This window comes from Linderina pennispora (genome assembly GCF_002104995.1).
Source record: "Linderina pennispora strain ATCC 12442 chromosome Unknown DL89scaffold_13, whole genome shotgun sequence".
Lineage (NCBI taxonomy): Eukaryota > Fungi > Kickxellomycota > Kickxellomycetes > Kickxellales > Kickxellaceae > Linderina > Linderina pennispora.
Genome location: NW_024468261.1, coordinates 123,115 through 136,045, shown reverse-complemented (window position 1 = coordinate 136,045; position 12,931 = coordinate 123,115). Strand labels below are relative to the sequence as shown.

The 12,931-nt window shown below is 56.8% G+C and overlaps 9 protein-coding genes across 9 annotated transcripts; 2 read left to right on the top strand and 7 right to left on the bottom strand.

Annotated features, from left to right (window-relative positions):
* Positions 1–225: 225 nt before the first annotated feature.
* DL89DRAFT_214116 (uncharacterized protein) lies at positions 226–681 on the top strand (the record flags this gene model as incomplete). The annotated part of the gene is made up of 1 exon (XM_040884260.1): positions 226–681. A coding segment is annotated over one exon (456 nt), but the record flags the coding sequence as incomplete, so codon positions are not given.
* A 497-nt stretch (positions 682–1,178) lies between these two features.
* On the bottom strand, positions 1,179–1,960 carry DL89DRAFT_285739 (uncharacterized protein; the record flags this gene model as incomplete). The annotated part of the gene is made up of 1 exon (XM_040889835.1): positions 1,179–1,960. Exon 1 carries the CDS (start codon positions 1,827–1,829, stop codon positions 1,179–1,181), a length of 651 nt encoding a protein of 216 aa, XP_040740990.1. The 5' UTR covers positions 1,830–1,960.
* A 47-nt stretch (positions 1,961–2,007) lies between these two features.
* On the bottom strand, positions 2,008–3,523 carry DL89DRAFT_248762 (uncharacterized protein). The gene has a single exon (XM_040885150.1). The coding sequence runs from the start codon at positions 3,440–3,442 to the stop codon at positions 2,057–2,059; it is 1,386 nt and encodes a 461-aa protein (XP_040740989.1). The 5' UTR covers positions 3,443–3,523; the 3' UTR covers positions 2,008–2,056.
* Positions 3,524–5,980: 2,457 nt separating this feature from the next.
* DL89DRAFT_237609 (ClpP/crotonase) lies at positions 5,981–6,941 on the bottom strand. Its single transcript, XM_040884980.1, has one exon. The coding sequence runs from the start codon at positions 6,860–6,862 to the stop codon at positions 6,020–6,022; it is 843 nt and encodes a 280-aa protein (XP_040740988.1). The 5' UTR covers positions 6,863–6,941; the 3' UTR covers positions 5,981–6,019.
* A 268-nt stretch (positions 6,942–7,209) lies between these two features.
* DL89DRAFT_324460 (ClpP/crotonase) lies at positions 7,210–8,096 on the bottom strand (the record flags this gene model as incomplete). Its single annotated transcript, XM_040891454.1, has 1 exon — positions 7,210–8,096. The coding sequence occupies one exon, from the start codon at positions 8,094–8,096 to the stop codon at positions 7,254–7,256; it is 843 nt and encodes a 280-aa protein (XP_040740987.1). The 3' UTR covers positions 7,210–7,253.
* A 5-nt stretch (positions 8,097–8,101) lies between these two features.
* DL89DRAFT_269499 (uncharacterized protein) lies at positions 8,102–9,373 on the bottom strand. The gene is given in 2 exon segments (XM_040888327.1): positions 8,102–9,222; positions 9,242–9,373. 2 exon segments carry the CDS (start codon positions 9,350–9,352, stop codon positions 8,410–8,412), a joined length of 924 nt encoding a protein of 307 aa, XP_040740986.1. The 5' UTR covers positions 9,353–9,373; the 3' UTR covers positions 8,102–8,409.
* Positions 9,374–9,583: 210 nt separating this feature from the next.
* On the top strand, positions 9,584–10,418 carry DL89DRAFT_51495 (Isy1-like splicing factor). The gene has a single exon (XM_040891753.1). The coding sequence runs from the start codon at positions 9,768–9,770 to the stop codon at positions 10,392–10,394; it is 627 nt and encodes a 208-aa protein (XP_040740985.1). The 5' UTR covers positions 9,584–9,767; the 3' UTR covers positions 10,395–10,418.
* DL89DRAFT_51515 (Shwachman-Bodian-diamond syndrome protein) lies at positions 10,419–11,488 on the bottom strand. The gene has a single exon (XM_040891754.1). It carries the CDS (start codon positions 11,202–11,204, stop codon positions 10,443–10,445), a length of 762 nt encoding a protein of 253 aa, XP_040740984.1. The 5' UTR covers positions 11,205–11,488; the 3' UTR covers positions 10,419–10,442.
* Positions 11,489–11,985: 497 nt separating this feature from the next.
* Positions 11,986–12,579, bottom strand: DL89DRAFT_259598 (uncharacterized protein; the record flags this gene model as incomplete). The annotated part of the gene is made up of 1 exon (XM_040885705.1): positions 11,986–12,579. The coding sequence occupies one exon, from the start codon at positions 12,577–12,579 to the stop codon at positions 11,986–11,988; it is 594 nt and encodes a 197-aa protein (XP_040740983.1).
* Positions 12,580–12,931: the final 352 nt, after the last annotated feature.

The following is a 12,931-nucleotide window of genomic DNA, read 5'->3' as shown; positions in this document are numbered from 1 at the left end:
AACCGCCGCACGTACCACTTTTCACTACATTGTATTCATATCTACCTATTACCATGACTGCTACTACAATGACATCCGCAGACAGCGCCGGCTACTTGCGCATTGCCGTGGTCGGCACCGGCGGCTACGGCGGCAGCATTCTCAAGGCGCTGTTGCACTCCAAGGCCTTTGCATGTGTCCGCGCAGTGACACGCAAAACCGCCGACTCCTCAGGACAAGGAGATGCGGCTGCGCGAGCTGCAATCCCTGGGCGCCCAGGTCTCCACGTACGCCGACGCCAGCTCCTCGGCCTTCGCCTCAGCCTTCTGCGACATTGACGTGGTAGTCAGCGCTATCGGGTTTGCCGCAGTGCCGAGCCAGTTCGCGATGATTGACGGAGCCATCCAGGCCGGGGTCAAGTGGTTTATACCGTCCGAGTTTGGCGTCGAATACTGCACGTCGTCGTGGCTGCCGTTCGACGGGCCACTGGCGGCGAAGCGCGATGTGCTGATGTATCTGCGCGAAAAGCAGGGCATGATTGCACATACGGCGATCTACACCGGCTTGGCGCTGGACTACCTGGATCCGCGCATGCTCGGCCTGAAGCTCTCGCGCCGGTCGGCCACGCTGGTGGGTCGCGGCGGCACGCCAATGAGCTGCACATGCCAGCAGGACGTCATTCGTGTGATTGCTGAGGTTGTCCGGCGCCCGCAGGAAATGCTGAACCGGACGGTCCGCTATGCCGGCTCGACCACACGTATGCGCGAGCTGATCAAGGTTGTCACCGACAACGAGTGCGGCAAGAACGTCAAGCTCGTGAGCATCGACGAGGCGAAGCTCAAGTTCTGCGAGCTGGCAAAGAAGCAGGACCTGCGCGCCTTCGAGATCTACTGCCGTCTGCTGATCGAGGAGGGGCTGGCGCAGGTTAACCCCAAGGGCGAGCCGCTTGACAACGACCTGTTCAAGTTCAAGCCGGAGCCCGTGAAGGAGACCCTGGACCGCATGCTCCTGCAGGCTGAGACCACCAGCCTGGGCATCCACGGCTCCTCCATCCACCGCAGCGAAACCAGCAGCTCCGTCACCGAGGGCATTGGCCAGGCCGCCGACCCGTCGCTCTGCCCGCCTGCCGCCGCTGCCGAGTAAACAAAAACATTGAATTTTTTCTATACTTGCAAATATACCAAATACAGATTGCCCTCTTATTTCTTCGATTTCTTGCCGCTGGCAGCATGCCGCGCAGCAACCTTGGACTTGGCCGCTGCCGTCTTGGAGTTCCGGTCGCGGCGCTTCGCGTGCGTCTCGTAGCGGAACTTTTTTGTCTTCTTCTTCGCCTTCTTCTTGGGCGCCTCCTCCTCGCTCTCCGACGCATCCGCCTGCTCCGCCTTGCGCTTCAGATCCACGGCGAGCTCATTAGGCGTCATTTTCTTCAGCCCCAGGCTCTCGTCGTCAATATTGGTCGGGTCAAAGTCCTTGGTAACCGTAACCGTGGTGACTGAGTCCTCGCCCGTCAGCACCGCAACCTCCTCGTCCTCGTCCTCGCCCTCATCCTCTTCGTCTTCCGAGAGCGGCACGCCGTAGAAGATCTTGCTTTCGCGGATCTTCTGCGCAATCGTCTGGCGCTCCTGGTCGCGCTTCTCGCGCCGCATCTCGCGCCGCTCCTCGCGCTCCTTCTCCTTGGCCAAAGTTATGGCGCGCTCGCGTCGCTCCTGCTTGCGCTTGTGGAAGCCGGTCAGGAATGTCCGCCGCGCCTTCGGGTCAAATGTCACCTCTTCGACTTGCTCCTTCTTGGCCTTGCGCTTCTTCGAGTAGATCTTGGCACCCGACGTCAGGAGCGCAGTATTGTCGGCCATCTTTTCAGTTCCCTGTTTTGGAGGATATGGTTGGGATGTGGGTATGCAGGAGAAAGCTGGGGTCGTTCGTCTGTGCTGCAAAAAATTGGCCCCTTTCCACTGATGCCAGGCCCGAATGTCGCCTTAAAATGGGATATGCCAGCCGTTTTGGCAATTTTTTTTTGGATCGAGTTCATTTGAAACTTACAGAGGAAAAATATGATGTTTGAAAAAGAAAATTAGTAGGTTTACTCCTGGGAGGCAAGCATAGCAATGATCGCAGCTCCGACACCAGAGCCGTCCTTGGCCAGGCCAAAGCTGACGTTTGCGAACTGCTCGGGCGCCAGGAAGTGCGAGACAGTGTCGCTCAGCATCTTGTCAAAGTTGGGCCAGAACTCGTACATCGAGCCATCAATGCCAATATGCACGGCCTTCTTGAGCAGTTCCGGGCGCTTGCCCAGCGTGGCAACCACGCCGATGGCACTGAGGCGCGCAGCACGCTCGCCCACCAGCGCGGCGATCAGGCGGAAGATCTTGCGGTCGACCAGCGTTGTCTCGGCGATGCTCAGGGTCTTCTCGATGATGCACTTGATCTCGTCGAGGTCCTCGGACGTGTCCTCCAGCGCATTTGACAGGTACGACGTGTCGATCGACCACATGGCGTTGAGCACCTCGGACGAACACCCGCCGAACATCAGGCGCTGGTCGGCCAGCCACAGTATCACGTTGCGCGCGATCTCGCCCAGGTACATGCCCGAGATCATCTTCTCGTACGCCTGCTTGCGCGGGTTGATCGACTTGCGGTCCAGCTTGATGTCGTGCTGCGTGAACGGCAGGAAGGCGAAATCGTTGCTGTCAAAGGCTCCCCACTCCATGTTCACCACCATCTCGCCCGACTCGGGCCGCGGGCCATTCCACTTGCCGATATTGTCGATGTTCTCGTAGTATGCAGCGTTGGTGCCCGTGCCAAAGATAATGCCCATCTGCGCCGCCGGGTTCTTGTACGCGGCCGACAGCAGCGTGCCCACCGTGTCGTTGACCAGCGCCGAGATCTTCACGCGCAGGCCCAGGCGCAGCAGCGCATCCTGCAGCAGCCGCACCACGTCGCGGCCGACGCATCCAGGCACATTCAGCCCCTTGGTCCACTGCGACAGTATGCCGCTGTTGATCGATGTCTGCTGCACCGGGTACGAGAACGTGAAGCCCATCGAGATGGGCTCGTCCTGGCCCGTCGGCCGCAGGTTGCGGTCGTCCAGGAACGTCTCGATGCTCTGCGCAATGAAGTCAAACAGCGTCTTCGTCTTGGCCTCCTCCGTCAGCGAGAACTTTTGGTGCTCGGTCGTCACACCACCCGCGCCGTCAAGAGTCACCTTCAGCACACGCAGGTTCGTGCCGCCAAGGTCGATCGCATAGTACGACCCGGCCTCGCTGCCTGTCGGGCGGCGGGTCACATAGCTTGGGAACATCCGCACCACGCGCCCGTCGTGTGCCAGCCCGTCCTCCATCCGCCGCCGGAACTCCTTGATGATCTCGCCCAGACGCGAGTCAGTCAGCAGGAACTGCTTGACCAGCATGTCCACGGCCTCTTGCTGCTCAGGCGTAGCGCCTGCAATCTTGTAGTCGACAGCAGTCATGGTCAGAAGAGGGGAATAATATGTACGAAGAGGATAAAAGGGTGCTATTCGTCGCCAGGGGGAGCAGGAGTTGGTTATGAGTATAAAGAAAAGAAAAACACAGCTGCCACCCTCCCCGCTCCAGACGCCCTGGCTTTTATATCAGTCCACACGGCTGCTGTGAATGCGCACAGGCACCTCCTCTGCCCGCCCATTCCGCACAATAGGCGCTCGTAGACCAAGCGGATGCCCCTCCATCTGTGCCCCGGGGAGGGCTGCTCATGTGGTATCGGGCGGTGCATGGTTTGCCACCAATGCAGCAATCTGTGCGTCCCCCAAACCGGGTCACAAAACATACGACCAGGCAGAACCCACAGATTGGCCCACTCCGACCTGCTACACCATCCGGCCCGCCGTCTGCCTCTTTACTTTTTCCATGCATTGGACCAGCTGGCGGGCTCGCCTTTTCTCTCTCCCTGCCTTGCTTGGACAGTGCACGGAGTTCCAGCTGCAGCCGGCGTGCATCGGCCCTGTGTTTCTTTGGGAAAAAGGTGATATCAGTCCAGATGCTCCTCCCTCCTCTTCTCCCTCGCAATCCTGCGAGTCGTTCGGTAGAGGCGGTCTGTACCACGCATCCCGATTTGCTCGTTGAATGCCGGAACTGGCCCTTTGCAGCGAGAATCACCTCACTAGTGAACCTGCCTGGATCTCATTCCCACACGAGCCCGCGTGACAATAGAATCAGCCTCTACTATTTCCGGGATCGGCACCAGCCGAACCGCCTCTCCCACCCCCAACCAGAGCAAGAGACGCTCGGCGCTGCTCCATCCGTTAGCTCAGGATCCACCAGCTGCTTCCTGTACGCACATCACAGCGCAATGGCGCGTACCCTGCTCGCTTCGGGGCGGAGCAGAATTCCCCACCAAGTGCATCTACTTCTGGCGAACGTTTGCAGCGCAGAATACCAGGAACAAAAAGCATTCCTGGCAGACACACGGCACAATGGCATTCTTCTTCTCTCGCACGATATGGCGCTGCAATGCCTCTGGTCTCAGACGACCCAAGCCAGTAAAAAAACATTTGGATCCCTCGCTACTGCTCTCTAAACCACTACTCAGAATCTCACTGGCAGCAGATGCGATTCTAGCTAGAGCACTTGCCACCACTGAATCTTCGTGCTCTCAGCTTTCTGCTGTTGGATGAGTGCTGGTGCACTGAAGCACGCTTCTTAATTGGAAACGGCTGTATGCTGGTCCACATCCCTCTTCCCCAAATTTACCCACCGCCTGCCCAGACGCTACCAATCTTTGCAGCTGACAATGCAACACCCGAGCATCAGCATGCACCCGGTTGCCTGCCACTTCAGGTACCTGCGGATCGGGTTCTGGCCCCCTGGCTGGTTTCAAGCTCCCAAACCAGTACTGCAGAGCCAGGAGAGCCGCTAACCCGAGCACAACTTGTATGTATCAGTGAATACCATTCCCCTTTTCCTCACAAACAACGCTGGATCCGGCCTTTTCTGCCAAGCCCAGGATGACACAATTAAAGCAAGAAATAATGGTCAGTCAGTTGTTGCTTTTAGGAATTCAGTAAATACCCGGACCGTGCGTGTATTGTCCATATCTGCCTTGACGTAGAGCGCCTGTCAATTCACCATGTGCCCTTTCCCAAATATCGGCCCACAACATGTGGCAGTAAAAGCCTGGTATCGCACTTGATAGTATCCAGCTTGATTGGCATCCAGCACTGATAATGACGACAATGATGCTTCCACATCGCTATCTCGGCACATCCACGCCAATAGGATGGGCCTACGATAACACAGCGGTCACTAGTGGATTACACTGAGAAGCGCAAATGCACTAGCTATTGGCTATCGGTGTATTTGTTAGGTAGCATCCCACAAGAGTGGACTTGGTTAAGATAGATACGGCGAAGCTCAATCGCGCCTTATCATGAATACCAATAGATGCATGGGAATGAGCACGAGGAGCGAGGTCAACAGCAGTTAGTTTTCCAGGCTGTCATCTGTATTGCACATTTCATACCAAATCCTGTTCTCAACCGGGATGACGTAGGTCACAGCATTCCTACGTTTCCCAATACCTGAATTGTACATCCTGAATTGCCCCTTGTCCACGAGGGGGTGGTTTCTTGTTGTCGCCCACCCTCTGAGTCTACATTTTTGGGGACTGGGCCAACACTGGAACATATATGCGCCCAAGCACGCACATGATGCACATGTGCTCAGATGCACTGGATCCAGATACTTGTTGGGGGAGAACGTACCGGCTCCAGCCTAGTGCCATTGCTTATCACAACTAGTCTCGGCCAATTTCTCGCACCATTTCTAACTCGCTGCATTCTTGTGAACAACCCTCCCCCAATGTCCGAAATACCTTCAGGTGACCCGGCTCATGCGTGTAGCATTGCGGGCAAATGAGCTGGCTCCTCTCTGTTACTTTTTGATAGGTGCCACCACGGAGGTTTGTCGGGTAATGCGGGATTGCGCTCAACTGAGACTCTCCACTCCTCGCATTCGTATACCAGCGGCTGGCTCCTACTATAACTGGTATATTGGCACTATATCCTAAATGCTCATAGCTTGGGGAACGTCGCCTTCTGCTTCTGCAGGCTGGCCATCATCGCGACACCCATGTCTTTCGAGTTGTGCGCCAATGCGTTCCACAGCGCGGTGTACTCAAGCCCCTCTTGGACTGTGTGATCACGGGCATGATTCAGCAGGTGTTTGGTGCTGACAACAGCAACCGGCGACTTGCTGGCGATAGTCTCAGCCATCACCAGCGCAGCCTTGACCATCTCCTCCTTGGTTTTGTACACACCGCTGATAAGTCCGACAGCTAGTGCCTCCTTGGCCGGTACTTGGCGCGCCGTATAGCATACCTCGCGCACCCAGCTGTCGTTGCCGACGACCTTGGGCAGGCGCTGCAGCGTGCCGACATCTGCAGCCATGCCAATATCAACCTCTTTGACGCAAAAGTATGCGTCCTCGGTCGCCAGGCGGATATCGCATCCGGTGATGAAGTCAACGCCCGCGCCAAAGCAGGCGTTATGAACCGCGGCAATAACTGGCTTATCGCACCGCTCCATCGCCGAGAGACAGTCTTGCCAGTGGTGGATATGGAACCGGTGGTAGTACCCCTTGCGCGCGACATCGGCTGACTCGTCGTGCTTACCGGAGAACGTTGGATTTTGGACTGCATCCTTGAGATCAAGACCGGCGGTGAAGATCCGCCCGGAGCCGGAGACAACAGCGCAGCGCACGTCGCTGTCAGTCTTCATTTGCGAGAAGCACGCGTGGATGTCCTCCCACATCTGGTTGCTGAAGGCATTGAGCGCCTTTGGCCGGTTCAGCTGAACGTGCGCAACGCCAGCGGGGCTGATCTCGACGGTGAGAGTAGAAAAGTTGTACGGCGGCATGGCTGATTGAGCGTGATGATGATGTTGCTGTTGCTTGGTGGTAAGAGGAATTAGAAAGCGGGTGGCGGGAGGGGCGTTTATAGTCAGACGGGAAGTAAAGAGAGAATTGTTCGAAGCAATGTCTGCTGTCCGTGCACATGCCATTTTATGGATCTTCAGATCCCAGCTGCATGCGCGGGATAGTCACGATGGGCACGGAGCGTTTTGGCTCCGCCTACGGAGCATAGAGCCTCCTTTCATTTCGAGCTCTGGCTGGGTGGGCAACAGTTTTTCTTCACCGGGTAGCTGGAGCCCATGCCACAGCTGATCTCCTGGCTTCATGCACAGGCGGACCATGACTGTCAATTCGGGAATGCGCACGGGCCATTTATTAGTACCTGCTAAAAACTACCTAAAGCTTGGGGAACGTCGCCTTCTGCTTCTGCAGGCTGGCCATCATTGCGACGCCCATGTCCTTCGAGTTGTGCGCCAATGCGTTCCACAACGCGGTGTACTCAAGCCCCTCTTGAACCGTGTGGTCGCGCGAGTAGTTGAGCAGGTGCTTGGTGCTAACAACGGCAACCGGCGACTTGCTGGCAATGGTCTCAGCGAGCTCAAACGCGGCCTTCATCGACTCGTCCTTAGTTTTGTATACATTGCTGACCAGACCAAAGGCCTGCGCCTCCTTGGCCGGAACATTGCGAGCAGTGTAGCAGATGTCGCGCACCCAGCTGTCGTTGCCGACGACCTTGGGCAGGCGCTGCAGCGTACCGATGTCTGCTGCCATACCAATGTCGACCTCTTTGACGCAGTAGTAGGCGTCCTCGGAGGCAATGCGAATATCACATGCGACGTTCAGGTCCACGCCAATGCCAATGCATGCGCCATGGACAACAGAAATGACCGGCTTGTCACATGTCTCGACCTGCGTCAGTGCGTCCTGGAACTCAAGCAGATACAGGCGCTGGTAGTAGCCCTTGCGGGCAACATCGCGGCTGCCGTCCTCCTTTTGGCGCTCGGCTGCACGCTTCATGGCATCCTTGAGATCAAGGCCGGCGGTGAACATGCGGCCAGCTGCACTGAGCACGATGCACCGCACGTTGCCGTCGGATTTGAACTGCGCGAAGCACCGCCCGATATCCTGCCACGTCTGGTGGCTGAAGGCATTGAGGTTTTTGGGCCGGTTGATCTCGACGTGTGCGACGCCGCTAGCGGAAATGTCCACGAGGAGGGTCTCAAAGGTGTAGGAAGACATAGCAAGAAAATAGGCTGATTTGGCTGGCAGTAGAGGAGAAGTAGGTCTCCGACGAACAGCGCCCTTGAAGGTTCCTGGCTGGCTTGTGATCGGACACAATTTTATAGGACTGCGAAAGCGGGCTACTCGGGGATGCGCGTGTGGCCGCGATTCCGACCGGCCAGTTGCCAGTGCAAATCCCACCCTGCTCCTTAAAGTCGACACCCGTGCCTACAGACTCAACCAGGCAGCTCTGGCACACGCGCGATGTGGAATATATGCTGGATATCCGTTTAAAATACTATCTAAAGCTACAGAAAAAACACACTGTGGTCTACTCTTCGGCCAGAGGCCCCTGGAACGGCTCCGACGGCACCAGTGACGTGAGCAGGGCAATTGCCAGCGCCTTGATCTTCTCCCACACAGAATACACCCTCGGCTGCCCTTCAGTGCCGTTGTCCCGCTCCCCATTAGCGTTGTTGAGCCTAGCAAAGCCCTCACGCACGCCGCGGCTCTGCAGAACTATGAATCCAAGCACCAGTGCGCCAAGCAGAATCAGCCGCTCCCAGCTCGCATCGTGTGCAAACACCGCAACCAGCAGCGCCATTCTCAGCAGGAGCCAGGCGGCGTTCCAGATTGCACTGAAGTTTATGCTGCGAAACACGTCAAGCGGCACGCCGTGGTGGTCGGCTGGCCGGACATCCGGGTTGTTCATGCCTGCGTCCTGCCTCGCATTCGCCCGGTCCACAATCGCCTGCGTCTGGGCCATTAGCCGCTGGACCTGCTCGTACTGCGACAGCGTGGTAGCCGTGCGTGCCATAAGCTGTGCAATCGGCGTGTCATCGTCGGGATCGTCCAGTCTGGCAGCTGGCGCATCGAGCCCCACAGGCGTCAGCTCCATCAGATATGGCACGCCATTAACCAGCACATACTGGAATTGGTTGCCCAGCGGCACAATAGACGCGCTGTCTGCAGGCACGCCATCATCCTTGGCTAAATCAGCCGCCGCCGGCGCCCCCATTTTCTGTCCCTCTGCCTGCTTCGCTCCATGTGTGGTGGGCTGCTTCGGTATGCCGCTTATTGGCGTGTTCAGCACAAAGTGCACAGTCTGTGGCTCTGGCACCTCCTCCGCCTCGTCGTCGTTGCACTGGTATATCTTTCATCACTGGATAGTCGTCGTTCAGAATCCGGCCTTTCCATATAACCCGCATGTCACGCGCCTGCGGGGCAGACGGGTGCTGGCGCTCAATTTCCCGCTTCACCTCGGCAATGTGCATCTCTGTGCCGATACTGATTTGAAAGTTGTCAGGGGTGTTGACGGACGGCGAGCGGACCAGCAGCTGAACCATCGTGAAGGCAGATAAGGCTGATAAAGTAATAGTGCTTTGTGCAAAATATAAATGCAGTCAGCAAGCTGCCGTGCAAGATTGTAGAACAGAGAATGAGGAAAAGGACGGTTGAAAAAGGCGCTGCAATTTACTGGCCCACTTGGTGCAGAATATGCCTTTGTAAAAACGGAGCAAATGGCTGTTCGCGACGTCACAGCCACCCAAGGAATGACTTTTTGGTTGGAAACCATAAACACGTGATGCATGGCGCAGTCGAGCACGCCATGGAGCAAAAGTTCGGGTGCCATCATCGCAAGCCATTTCCACATAGCCCCTTCACTCCCTTGTCACACTCACACCAGCCATGGCCCGCAACCAGGAAAAGGCGCAGTCGATGCTCTACCGCTTCCGCGAAGCGCAGTCCATCGAGCTGGGCATCCACAAGCCCAAGGAGCGGCGGCCACATCTCGCCTCGCTTGCCAACACGCTTGACGAGGCCGAGAAATGGCGGCGCGACGTGATCCGCGAGATCTCGCGCGACGTCTCCCGCATCCACGACTCGTCTCTCCCCGAATCGCAGATACGCGACCTCAACGACGGGATCAACAAACTGCTGCGCGCCAAAATCCACTGGGAGAACCGCGTCATGGAGCTGGGTGGCCCAGACTACAGAAAGATTGGCCCAAAGATGATCGACCACCAGGGGCGGGAGGTGCCTGGAAACCGTGGATACAAGTACTTTGGACGGGCAAAGGAGCTGCCTGGTGTGCGGGAGCTGTTTGAGCAACAACAGGACTCAGGCAAGGCCAGGCGGAATCAGAGGGGCGACCTGATGAAGCGGGTCGATGCGAGGTACTTTGGATACAGAGACGAAGATGACGATGGAGAACTGCTGGCGCACGAGGCCAAGGTCAAAGAGCAGTGGATCGAGAAGCTGCGCGGCGCGCACGACGCCTCATTAGTCAGCGACAGTGACGACAGTGACGAGTAGATGATGGGTGTTGAATATATGGATTAATTTCACCAAGCTGTATAGAACCTACATGAACGTGCTATCCTCGTCGTTCGTGTCCCGGAGACTCAGAACCTCGACCTCGCCGCGGCCCTTGCATTCCGCCTGCAGCAGATCCGAGATAGCGCGAAACTGGCCAGGGTCGATCAGCGCAATCAGCTCATACTCCTCGCTAATGTCCTCCTCCTCGGTCTCGGCGACCAGCGGCGACAGCTTGTCCTTGATCCGCTTTGCCTCCTTGCTCGGCATTGTCACCCGGATGCGCATCCGGGCCCTGGAAATTGGCATAATGTTCTGCTGCTGGATCTGCTTGATGACATCCAGCGCCTGCTGCTTGGCGCTGCGGTTCGGGTTCACCGAGTAGTGCAGATCGCCCATGGCCTTCTCGATCATGGTGACAGTATATGGCCGCTGCGTGGTCGGGTTTATGCACTTCTCGGCAACGATGGTGGCGATGTCTCGCAGCATGTTGTCGAGCTGGTGGTGCCGCTCCTTGTCAGACACCTGCTGCTCACCCTTTTGCAGGATCTCGCGGATCACCTCGTCGACGTCCTCGGTCTTGAAGCACTTTTTCAGCTCCTCGGTCTTGGCCACCTGGCCCTTGGACACGTTCATGTACACCTGGTGAATCTGAAGCACCTCGTCGATGTCCTTCTCAACGCCGTTGCGCCATTCCGAGGCCTTGTTCTTGTAGCATGCCACCTCGAATCGCTTGCCGCCCTTGCGCAGGCGTACTACCGACACGTTGGTCAGCTGAATTTTGTTGCTGGGTTGGAAAATTTTACCCATTTTGAGAGTAATAGTATTTGAAAATTGAGGCAGCTAAGCTGAAAGAGCGAGGGAAAATTTTTTGTGTGCACTGGCACAGCGCATAAAAACAAGCCCTGGCCTGGCTTTCTGCAAATCGCTGGTGCCCACAGAATGCCTGCAATCAGACCATGTACCAAGGCGGCTGGGCCGCAGCAATGGCGGGCAGTGACTGCGCTTAGCCAGCTGCGGTTCTGGACAGCGTCAGCATCACGGCCGTGGGCCGTGCACACTGAGAACATGGCTATGGCCAATATTCGGACAAGCATTTGTCATCAGCGGCCCAGCTCTCCAGCTGCTTCGCTATGCCTTGTTTGATAACGCAAGTCTTTCTTGGAAATAACCAAACAACGACTACACCCATGCTGTTTTCTACATCTGGAACTCGTTGACAAACTCGGTGTCTATGTTTACATGCATCTCAATGTCGAACATTCGGATCGCCTGGTACCGCATCCGGTGGTGCGCAACCTGCGGCAGCTGGTGGTGCAGTGCAATGAACGATGTCAGACACTCCCACCGGTCACACATCCACTCGCCACTCTCGCTCCTACACCACACACGGTTTGGCAAATCGATAAGCAGACAATCCCGCAGACTGGATGTAAGTGTGGTGTTTCCTGAAACGGGGGACGGAAACACGCTGATGTATGGATGCCGGTGTATGCAGATTATGCAACATAGCCGCAGCATGCACATGAATGTCTTTCTCTCAGGACTGCTAAATTGCCCCTCCCTCCGTCCCCACTCCGTGCAATGCTACTTACTTCATGCGACCCAAGTATGATACAGGCACAATCGACCGCGCATCCTGCACGGAATTCGGTAGAGAGCCAGGGTAGTCCAGGCCCTTGGCCAGCTCGTTCTCGCTGACAAACTTGGTCTCGGGGTTCAGCAGGTGCTCCTTCGTCCACACCTCTGACTCCTCCCACGCCGCATCATACAGCGCATATGCGCCCGTCCAATTAGGAACCTCGGGACTCGCCAGCTCGCCGTCAATCCGCCTGCACACCAGGTTGAACTGGCGCGGGTACTCTCCACTCGTGTTGGTGATCGGCAAGTGCTTGCTCTGCCGGCCCACCTCGTTCAGCTCGCGCAACGACGGCTGGATGACTGACGTGATGTAGTCGGCCAGCTGCGTGCGGTCGCCCGCATAGTCGAGGATGACGCATGGCTTGAGGCCCAGCACGAGGAATGCTACTTCGCCATAGTGCAGCTGCTCGCTCAGCTGCAGCTCGCCCTCCTGTGTCAGCAAAGCGAGCTGTTCGCTGGAGCGCGACCCGAGCCACTGCTTCTCCCGGGTATAAAGCCGCCGAATTGCCCGCGTTGTGCGCCGAATTTGCTCCTCAGCCTGCATTCCCAAACAAGATAGTGGAACAAAGAAATATAACTGTGTGAAAAAGGGGAACAAAGGATGCTTTTTACATGGACAGCAATAGAGAATGGGCGCCCTGCTGATGAACACCGGGGAAAAATAATCGACAGATTCCATCGCCGCCCTTGCGCTCACTGCTGAAAATCTGCTGGGAGACAGCAACCAAACAAATCTTTTTCGAGCACTGTATGCAAAGCAACGCCTGTGATCAAGTCAGTTGCCAGCCTGGAGCGCGCTTGCACGGCAAAACAAAGCTGCCGGGCATCAGCTACAGCTGGGTGCGCACGTAATGCCTTGCTGCCCAGCACCTCAACACATGCACACATGAAAGCCG

What these genes read in the sequence shown, in the direction of transcription:
- DL89DRAFT_248762 (XM_040885150.1), bottom strand. Translation starts at nt 3,442, where the DNA reads ATGACTGCTGTCGACTACAAGATTGCAGGCGCTACGCCTGAGCAGCAA.
- DL89DRAFT_237609 (XM_040884980.1), bottom strand. Translation starts at nt 6,862, where the DNA reads ATGCCGCCGTACAACTTTTCTACTCTCACCGTCGAGATCAGCCCCGCT.
- DL89DRAFT_269499 (XM_040888327.1), bottom strand. Translation starts at nt 9,352, where the DNA reads ATGCACATTGCCGAGGTGAAGCGGGAAATTGAGCGCCAGCACCCGTCT.
- DL89DRAFT_51495 (XM_040891753.1), top strand. Translation starts at nt 9,768, where the DNA reads ATGGCCCGCAACCAGGAAAAGGCGCAGTCGATGCTCTACCGCTTCCGC.
- DL89DRAFT_51515 (XM_040891754.1), bottom strand. Translation starts at nt 11,204, where the DNA reads ATGGGTAAAATTTTCCAACCCAGCAACAAAATTCAGCTGACCAACGTG.